This window comes from Cotesia typhae, unplaced genomic scaffold (genome assembly GCF_013202065.1).
Source record: "Cotesia typhae breed Kobodo isofemale line unplaced genomic scaffold, CoteBio_Ctyphae scaffold_70, whole genome shotgun sequence".
NCBI lineage: Eukaryota > Metazoa > Arthropoda > Insecta > Hymenoptera > Braconidae > Cotesia > Cotesia typhae.
The window spans coordinates 2,003,434-2,014,598 of record NW_027423780.1 but is presented as its reverse complement, the minus strand read 5'-3'; the positions used below and the strand labels follow the sequence as shown (position 1 = coordinate 2,014,598).

At 31.3% G+C, this 11,165-nt stretch overlaps 1 protein-coding gene across 1 annotated transcript; it reads right to left on the bottom strand.

The window, feature by feature from the left end:
• Positions 1-2,796: 2,796 nt before the first annotated feature.
• LOC141537232 (uncharacterized) lies at positions 2,797-8,193 on the bottom strand. The gene is made up of 2 exons (XM_074258089.1): positions 6,684-8,193; positions 2,797-2,962 (listed from the first exon to the last, which is right to left on the bottom strand). The coding sequence occupies exons 1-2, from the start codon at positions 7,708-7,710 to the stop codon at positions 2,943-2,945; spliced, it is 1,047 nt and encodes a 348-aa protein (XP_074114190.1). The 5' UTR covers positions 7,711-8,193; the 3' UTR covers positions 2,797-2,942.
• Positions 8,194-11,165: the final 2,972 nt, after the last annotated feature.

The window sequence follows — 11,165 nt, the reverse complement described above, 5'->3', positions numbered from 1 at the left end:
TATACTATCCCACAATTCTGTTCGCTTTATATATGACCCTGAAGTCAGCGGACAGCCAACAAAAATAATTTTGGGCTAGAGATATCTGAAGTACAGATGGAGCCACGGTCGATATCCTTATTGGGAATTATTCAGTGCCAAAATATCGACTTGTGCAAATTTCAAAAATTTTTCGTTACTGTTCAAAAATTTTTTATGGACAGAAATATTTTTTAAAACAGTTTTTAAAGCTAGTAAAGTATTCAAATCTTTTAAAAATTATCAGTCTGTTTTTATTGGCAATTATTTGTATGCACATTTTTGAAAATTTGATAATTTTCGGTAAAAACTTTTGATGATAACTTTTGAAGTAAATTTTTTTTTTTTTTTATAAAAAATTATGCGTATGGAAATTGCAAAAATTTAATATACATTAAAATTTTTTTACTTCCCCAGATTTAGATATTTTCAAAGATATCTGTGTCCAAATTTTTAATTTAAAAATGGATATGAACCTAAAATTTTTTTTTCAAATTAAATAAAGTACTTGTTCATTTTCTATAAAATCTTCCTGTACATTTTTGGTTTCTGTAAAATAGTTGAATAATAAAATTAAAAAAAAAAATTTTACGTTTAATGTAAAATAAATAACCCCTAAAACTACGTTGCATAAATCTAAAAGTATTACAAATGTAAATAGTAAGTAAAAATTTTTTTCTGGTCTTAATTAATCGAATATTTTACAAAAACAAAAATGTAAAAGTAGATATTATAAAAATGAACAAGTACATTTTTTGACTAGAAAAAAATTTTTTAAAGCCCATATTCGTTTCCGAAAATTGAAAAAAATTTTTGCAGACGTATATCTTTTAAAATATCTAAATTTGTAAAAATAAAAAAATGTGTGTATTTTTAAAATTTCTATACGTACAATTTTATATTTAAAAAAATTGCTTCAGAAAATATCGTTATCAAAAATTTCTACTAAAAATGATAAAATTTACAAAAATGTACACATAAATAACTTCAAATAAAAACAGACTGCTAATTTTTGTAAGATTAAAATTTTCCACTCGCTTAAGAAACTTTTCAAAAAATTATTTTGGGCTATAAAAAATTTTTGAAATTTGTACTAGTAGATATTTGCCACCGAGCAATTTCCGAGGGAATATTTACTGTGGCTCTATCTATACTTCAGATATCTCTAACCAAAAATTATCTTTGTCGGCTGTGTGCCAACTTCAGGATCATTTTATATCAGCAAATATTCTTGAACAATTTCAAAATGACTAAATTGAATGACGTGCACAGAAGAGATTTTATATAAAAAATTTCCGGAAAAAAAATTTTTTCATAAAATTCTATTCATTTATTAATTAAAATTTCATAATGGTTTATAAGTCTCTGAAATATTTTATGGAATTATAAAAAATTTAATGGAATCTCAATTCAAACAGAAAAATTAATTTTGTAGAATTTTTTTAACTTCTATGACATATTATACATAACAGAAATTAATTTTTATAAAACTGAATGGAATTTCATGAAGTTCTACATAATTTCATGAAACCCTTATCTAACACTAAAAGAAAAAGTACTCGCTATAATATTTTATATTATTGATTGAATTTTGATGAAATTATATACTAGATTCGGTCATAAAAATCAATCATATTTTTAATTTTAAAATAAACTTAAAGTATTGTTCAGAAACCAAAAAATTTTTTTTGTTGAATTTTAAGTCTTTAAGGGGGATGGCCACTATGAGCATCGAAAACTTAGGTGATTTTCGGGAAATTTTTTAACTGGGATAATAAAGGAATTTGGGGATTTTTCGAAAAATTATGTATTTTTTTTTTCAATTTTTCCTTGTTAAGGGGTCCCGGTGGTCTAGCGGCCTAAAATTTAAGATATTTTAAAAATTATATTTCTATTTCTCTAATTTATAAAGAGTAGCAGAAGTTAATGAGTAATTCCAACAAATATAGAAATAAAAATTTTTACGTTCAAAAGAAAAAATTTTTCCAAATTCAGAGATGAACATAAAAAAATAACTATAAAAGTCCAAGTATCATGGCAAGAACTCAAGATTAGTGATTTGAGATGGGGAGTACAAAACACCCCGCGCGATTAAGTTATATAAAGTTTCAATGGTGTGATGTTAACACCCCACGCGACTTTTGAGTATTTAGAATAGGTATTTAAATATACATTACAAGAACTGCTGCATACATCGAATAGTGAGCTTTTTTAGACCAAATGTATGCAATGAAAAAAAAACTGAATTTTACGTCCGCAAAAACCCCACAAGACGTACATACATACATATATATATATATATATATATATATATATATATATATATATATATATATATATATATATGTCGGAGGAAGAGTGGTTCGGGCATCGTTAGGGTCCTTTGGATCATTATCAGCCATCTTTATTTATTTTTACAATAATCAAATATAATAAAGACTTTGATTTAAAATATAACGTACACTAACTCGTACAAATAATAAATTTAATTACAAATATTCTACTGCGATTGATATAACAGTTAAAGACGTTTTGGGAATAAGACCGAGAACGAATCCGGGGTCAGCAGGATGTATGCGATCCTTACTTGATCAATGCTCAACGAGAACTACTCTCCCAAGTACCCTAAGTACTTATTCACTCAAAAATTATTTCGACAGCCCTCATTGTCTGTCGATATTTCTAACTATATACTTTTTACTTCTATCCTGTGACCTCGGCTACGTTTGGTGACCATTGTCACTCCGGACTTAAGCCCATCGTTATAACCATAAAAATATAACTAGCTTAAATCATAAATAATATCTAAATATTCTATGCTTTACAATTTTGCTTAAAATTAACAGACAAACTAAAATATTGGGAATTTCCAATCTCTGGGAAAACCCAGCTCGATATTATCTCCGACACGGCCAACCTGACGATCACACGTCCTCGGGTGCATCTGTAAACATGTTATTACAAACCGTGTCAATTTTTTTTTTTTTTTTTTTTTTTAAACAAATAATTTTCCTTTATTCAGAGGCTCATTTAAGCTACAAAAACTCTCGACTATCAAATCTAACAGACTTAGCTTCTTGAAGGTGCCTTTTCAAAATTTCTACGATTGTCTATCCCAGCGATCATGCAGGCTATGTTCATCACCACCCCAGGTATAGAACCTTAGCACACAATGGTCTGCAACTGTATATTACATACAGCAAAACTCTGTACCACCATAGTTACTCGACTATGTACACCAGTATTCAAAATCTTTTCTACATTGTCAACCAATGACACATGTAGTACAACACAATTTTCTTCTCAGGCCCCCGCTACCTCACCAACTGCCCATCGCCCCCTGACAATCTTGGCAACCAAGATTGATTCAAATCACCCTGGATTTGCAGTTACGACTACAGCTTGGTCCAAGTAGTTTGACCCCCAGAAGTAAAATTTTCTTATCGCCACCACATCATCTACTCATCACACTCTGGCCAAACCACCATTGATTTGCCATTATGACCTACAGCCTGATGCGAGTGATGCGACTTTCATCAACTACCATTAGTGCTCGGTCTTTCCCCGGTGATTTCTGACTCTGTCTCAGAGTTATTCTGAGAAACTTCCTGTTCATCACCCTCATGATCATCTGGTATATCCAATTCAATAGGGATATGACTTTCCGGCATTTTCCTCAAATTCTCATGACTATATTTATAAGTCCTATTATTGTCTAACGACTTCAAAGTATACCGATCGCCATCGAGAATTTCCGCCACTACAAATGGACCTCTAAACTTAGGATCAAGCTTCGTTTGATTTCTCTCTTCGTTCTTAATTAACACGAAATCTCCTATCTTAAATGGTATAATTTTTGCTTTATTTTTATCAAATCTATACTTATCATACTTAGCATTTATTTCTATGTTCTCAATAGCTTTTTGCCTTACGTCAGAGATATCTATTTCTTTATCTACCTGGCCAACTACCATTCCAAAAGGTCTGGCTACTTTACCAATTAACAATTCTAATGGACTCGCATTAGTGACTCGATTGGTAGTGCAATTCATTGCTAACTGAATTTCATTTACAACTGCTTGCCAAGAGTTTCTACTCGTTTCGGCTGCAGTAAACATACTTTTAGGGTACTCATTACGCGTTCTACCTGACCATTAGCTCGACTAGAACCCGCAGCTATAAGATGTAATTTTGAGTTTTGTGAGGTACAATACTCTTGAAATTCTTTACTTGTGAAACATCTACCTTGATCCGCAATTATGCGGGTCGGTGGGCCAAACAATGATATAGCGTTTTTAAGAGCCTTAATAGTATTGACACTATCTATTTTTCGAGTATGATATAATAAAACAAATTTAGTGAAAGCATCTATCAACACGACAACGTATTCTTTTGAATCATTTTTACCCATTAATTTACCTGTAATATCCATGTGTACTGTATGCCAAGGGATGCTGGTCTTAGGAATAGGATGAAGCTCTGCTTGTACTTTGCCTGAGCTTGACTTGGAAACTCTGCAAGTATAACAGTTATCAATGAATTTACGAACATATTTCGTAATTCCTTCAAACCAGTAATACTCGCAAACCTTGTCAAGTGTTTTCTCCCATCCTAAGTGCATAATTGACTCATGTACATGATTTATTACCGACCACCTAAAAGCACGTGGAACAATAGGTAAACATAATGTTTTACCTCGCCTTTGGATTTTTCGGTGGAGTAACCCTGACCGTACTTCATAAGTTTTAGCAAGATCGGACGCAATCTCATCATTTTCTAAATCAATTACTATCTTACTAATTTCTGGGTAATGCCGTTGCTCAACAAGAAGCCAATCATCGGAAATTTCCGTCAAATTTATCCGTTTCTGTAAAATTTTATTTGAATTACTACGCAATTGTTCTGTAACAGGATTACGCGAAAAGAAATCAGCGTGAGCCATTCTTTTACCTTCTCTATACACAATATCAAATTTAAAAGTCTGTAAGAAAGCCCACTAACGGTGAACCCTTGGTGTTAGGTCAGCCTTTTTCTGAGAGGCTTTTAACGAATTACAATCCGTAATTACTACGAACGGTCGACCATGCAAATAATGACGGAAAAATTTTACTGCGTTAAATACAGCTAGAGTCTCTAATTCGTATGAATGATATCGTGACTCAGCTGAACTTGTAGCTTTGCTATAATACTCGACAACTCTATTTGAACCATTAAATTTTTGCATTAATATAGCCCCATAGCCTTCAGAGCTAGCGTCTGTGTGCAACTCTATAGGAAAATTCGGATTGAAAATCATTAGTACAGGCTCATTAGTCAATACAGAGATTATTTTCTGACGGATATTTTCATGTACCTCAGTCCATTCAATATTTTTTTTATTACCTGAGGTCAAACGGTATAAGGGTTTCATTACCTGTGAGAACTTTGGAATAAATTTACGAAAATAAGAAGAGAGACCGATGAATTGTCTCAACTGAGTTACGGTTCTCGGTGCAGGTAAGACAGTTAAGGCTTCGATTTTACGTGAGCTGGGACGGACTTCCCCAGCAGAAATTTCATAGCCCAGGTATTGTACTTGGGTTTTGAGAAACGAGCATTTCGATAAATTAAAAGAGAATCCGGATTTAATGAGAATACTGACTACTTTTTGAAGTCTGTCTAAAGCTTCTTCAATAGTTGAAGCTATAATCATAATATCATCCATATACACAATAATGAATGTATATGCAAGTTCTCCTAAAGCTTTTATAACAGCACGTTGAAAGACAGAGGGTGCGTTCTTTAGCCCGAATGGCATGGTCAAATATTCATATTGCCCATCAGGCGTTACAAACGCTGTCCGTTCAATTGATTCTGTCTCAACAGGGATTTGATGAAATCCACTGGCCATATCTAAACATGTGAAAAACTTTGCACCAGCGAGTCGCGCTATTTGGTCGGCTATGAGGGGTAAGGGAAATTTATCATCTATCGTATTAGAATTCAGTTCCCGATAATCAACGCACAAACGATCAGAACCATCTTTCTTTTTAACTAATAATATAGGACTTGCAAACGGAGAGCAACTCGGACGAATAACATTAGCCTTCAATAGTTCATCTACTCTATCCCGTACTACCTGCCTTTCCTCGGCACTAAGACGATACGGTCGCCTTTGTACAGTTACATTAGGGTCAACTAAACGTATTATAAGCTCCCCTGTATTAACACGAGTACTTGGAAACCCCTGAATAAATGAATCGGTATATTCTTTTAAAATAGAAATGAGTTTCTCTTTATCATCTCCAATTACGTCAGTATCAATATCATTAAAATGTATTTTACTAATAGATTCGAGTTTATTACATGCATTAATCAGTTTACTTTTAGATAAGCTAAAATTATTTGAAGTTATATTTACATCAAATCCTTGCCCAAGAATTTCACGACCAATTAATATGTCACATTTTAAATAATCATCCGCAATAACATGAAAAAGTATCTCTAACGTATGGCTATTAATAGTTATTTCAGACAAAATTTGTATCGTACAGTTCACGCTAACATTTCCAATACCCTTAAGAATTATTAATTTATTTTCCTCTTTCCCGCGATCCTAGTCGCAATACTTTCTTTAACCAATGAGCATTCCGCTCCTGAATTGAACCAAAATGAAAACGACTCACCACGATGTATTAAGGAACCTGACGGAGCTGCCACTGTGCAGAAATCGACTCGTCGCTCTCTAAATTCCTTGCTTCCTTGATCCTTCATGCTGCTGGCCGTAGATTGACATTTGGAAGCGATATGTCCAGTTCTCCCACACTTGTAGCAGGTAACAGGCTTGTTGTGCATTGGAATATGTCTAACAGCTACCTGATTGTTTGGTGATGACTCCGGTTTCCTCTGATTTGCCGTTGAGAGACAATTTGTACTCTTGTGCCCCATTTTCCCACATGAATGACACTTAATAGGCACAGCCGACTTAAATTTCTTGAAATCAGAAGACGATCGCTCATCTTGCGACGATGTAGGTCTCTTGCGCGTGTAAGAAAAAGCCTTTAACTCTTTCTGTAGTTGAATACGGGTCTTGACGTCTGTGGTGAACGCCAAACGTTGAAGACGACTATCAAACTGAGAGTTATGCGCAAGAACAACTGATACTGCAATTTCTTCCGCAGTTAAATTTTTCCATTTTGACATGAGTGACGCCAGGAGACGACTCGAGTAAGATGCTAAGCACTCACCGTCTTTTGGACGACTATTTTGCAGATTAATTAAAGTTGCTGCTGATGTCTCCATTCCGGCAAACCTTGTAATGAAAAGATCTTTGAAATCAGTCCAGGTTATCCCAGGGTAACATACTTGAGATAACCAAGTAGACGCAGATCCTTGAAGAGCTTCACTTAGTGCAATAACTAACGAACTACCTTCTAGAGGACGTTCCACTAAACACATATCCACTGTCGCGCACCAAGCACACGAATCCGCGTTTGAATTTTCCGGGTTAAATTTCGGTAGTGAAATACTACGACTCGGTGACACTGGTTTTGTCATAGACTTTATTAACTCTACAAGACTTTGGTTTTGCATTTCCAAAAGCAGTTTAAATTGCTCAGAAGAAAATGCAGCAGATGATCCTGATCCCACTTCTGATGTCGGAGGAAGAGTGGTTCGGGCATCGTTAGGGTCCTTTGGATCATTATCAGCCATCTTTATTTATTTTTACAATAATCAAATATAATAAAGACTTTGATTTAAAATATAACTTACACTAACTCGTACAAATAATAAATTTAATTACAAATATTCTACTGCGATTGATATAACAGTTAAAGACGTTTTGGGAATAAGACCGAGAACGAATCCGGGGTCAGCAGGATGTATGCGATCCTTACTTGATCAATGCTCAACGAGAACTACTCTCCCAAGTACCCTAAGTACTTATTCACTCAAAAATTATTTCGACAGCCCTCATTGTCTGTCGATATTTCTAACTATATACTTTTTACTTCTATCCTGTGACCTCGGCTACGTTTGGTGACCATTGTCACTCCGGACTTAAGCCCATCGTTATAACCATAAAAAATATAACTAGCTTAAATCATAAATAATATCTAAATATTCTATGCTTTACAATTTTGCTTAAAATTAACAGACAAACTAAAATATTGGGAATTTCCAATCTCTGGGAAAACCCAGCTCGATATTATCTCCGACATATATATATATATATATATATATATATATATATATATATATATATATATATATATATATATATATATATATATTTTATATACATCATATTAATATTAATATGAATCTATCATTATTTGTTTATTAATCCATCTGAAACTATTCTTTAGTTAAACTAAAACATTAATATTATTTAATAATTATAAGATATCCTAAAAGTATTGTTTATTTATCTAACAAATGGTCCCAGTGTTGGATGTTTTAAGGCTTTATGCTTTTTATTTCGTATTTATTATATCTTATAATTTATGACCTCTTGAGAATATTTAGCTAAAATAATTTTAAGTAGGAAAACCCTTGAGAAATGTTCAACACGTGTTTTCCTTTTTATGAGTTTTCACAATGGTCTAGTTGTTAAGTAACACGTGTGCATTTTATTCAAGTACTATTTATGTTTCTGAGAAGTTTTAGTAAATGCTTTTGTTTATTGTATGTTTTGAGAGAGCATTTAAACTAAATTTATGAGTTGCAACGGTTTTTCGAGATTTCAAGATAAAAGACTTATTTTATATTTATATTTAAATAGAGTTAAGTAATTTGAATTTAAATTAATTACCGCGTAATGCATCGACAACGACACCTATGATATTTTAGGATTTAACAGTAAGCAGAATGGTATTTCGAGGTATTTTTTCTATCACGTTTTTAGCTTTTCGTTTGTTCTTTATTATGCACTCTCAACATTTGATCGTTCTCCATTTATTTTAAAAAGAATTTATTAATAATGTACCTTTAAGTTAGCCCCCCTGTCGCATTTTTTAATATTTTGGTAGCAATTTGAGTCATCGAGCCTCTATTTTTGATTGTTCATGTATATTTAACATTTGTTCCTACTTCACATTTTTTATTTGTTGTTTAATTAACATTTTTAATTAGCTGTATGTATGCATTTAAATATTTGCACTGCGCATGCGTCAACTTTACGTATATAGACTTTTAGCGCGGTCTTTTGAAAATTATAGTGACAAGTACATCTCATGTGTAAAAAATTAAAAAATTTACGAGTGTAATTTTTTAGGAATTACTATTTAATTAATTCTAATAATTAAAAAAAACATTGTTAGACGTCAGCCAATATCAATGTCATTAAGAAAATAAATAAATAACTAATAAATATTCATTTCATTCTAAATTTCTTAAAAAATATCGAGAGAATTGTTAATCAATGCATGTACATTTTTTTTTTTTATTTTCATAAATTCTATTTTCATGAATACTACGAACTATTAAAAAAAAAAAAAAATAAAAAAAAGAAATCCATAACAATTAACAAAAAATTTCAATACTTTATTAAAATAAAATTTATTATAAAATTATTAAAAACTACATGTTGCCCTTTTGTCCTGTGACCTCTATAATTGAAATTACAAGAAAAATACACTTACTCTAATCACTGTGCTGGTCAATATAATTTTCAAAAGTCCACGCTGAAAGTCTAAACGTAAAGTTGACGCATGCGCAGTGCAAATATTTAGAATACAAATATTCAGCTTATTAAAAATGTTAATTAAACAAGAAATAAACAATTTGAAGTGGGAACAAAGATTTTTTGTACATGAACAATCATAAACAGAGGTTATTCCCATTGGATAGTGTACCATTCTATGATTTTGTGGTCATTGCCGATAGGTTGCATTGTTATCCAATCAAGTGGATTTCAAATAATTTTAATCTTTAGGTGAAAAGTCTTACAATTATGCGCATGGTGTATTGTGTCATTTACTTACAACACTGTCATAATAACAATAACACTAATAATAAAAATTATGAGACTGAAATTAATTATATCGGTAATACCAAGTTGATGTTAAAAATATCATTATCATTATTATTACTGAATGAATTATTTTTATTATTAAATTAATGTGTATTAGAGTATTAAATCCAAATCAACAACTTTTTTAATTCAAAAAAATGTTAAAATCTTTACTGTATATAAATAAAAATGTAAAATCCCTATTAATAAGATAGTTAATCGCTTTTAACCGCGGAGTTTACGCGGATCAGTCACGTTAAGTTTTTTAATGCTACTAGCTACTATGAGAGAAACAGAATTTCAATTTTTTTATTAGGATTTGATTATCAAAATTAACGAATAAACAACCTATCATATTAGAATAGCTTTGCCTACATTAATTTATTCATTTATGAATTTTCAATTTTGCGCGGGAAAAATTTAATTTTGAAATTAAGAATGTTAAAATACTTTATAAATACAAAATTTCTAGAACAAACTATCAAACAACTTCATATGTGGATGGTTTTCAAACCTATTCTTTCTATTGAATTTCGATTATTAACTAGACTAAATACACAACAGGCTAAAGATTGTTTGAGTTTTACATTCTTCCTTCAGGCCAGCAGTTCAAGATTTAGGTAATTCTCATTGGATAGTGTACACATTCTACGACTTTGTAGTCGTTGCCTGTAGGTAGCATTGTTATTCAATCGAGCGGATTTCAAATAATTGTAATTTTTAGGCCATAGGTATTACAATTATGCGTATGATGCATTCTCCCCTTTATTAACAATAATGTCATTGTAACAATAAGAATGATAATCATTATAAAAATGAAATTTATTATATCGGTAATGATAAATTGATATTAAAAGTATCATTATCATTGTTTATCATTACCAAAATAATTATTGTTATTGTTAAATTAATGTGTAGTAGAGCATTAAATCTAGATTAACAACTTTTTTAATTCAAAAAAATGTTAAACTTTAACTATATATACATAAAAATTTAAAATCCCCATTGATAAGCTAGTTAATTGATTGAAACCGAAGAGTTTACACGGGTCAGTCACGTTAAGTTTTTTAATGCTATTAGCTACTATGAGAGAAACAGAATTTTAATTTTTTTGTTAGGATTTGATTTTCAAAATTAACGAACAAATAACCTT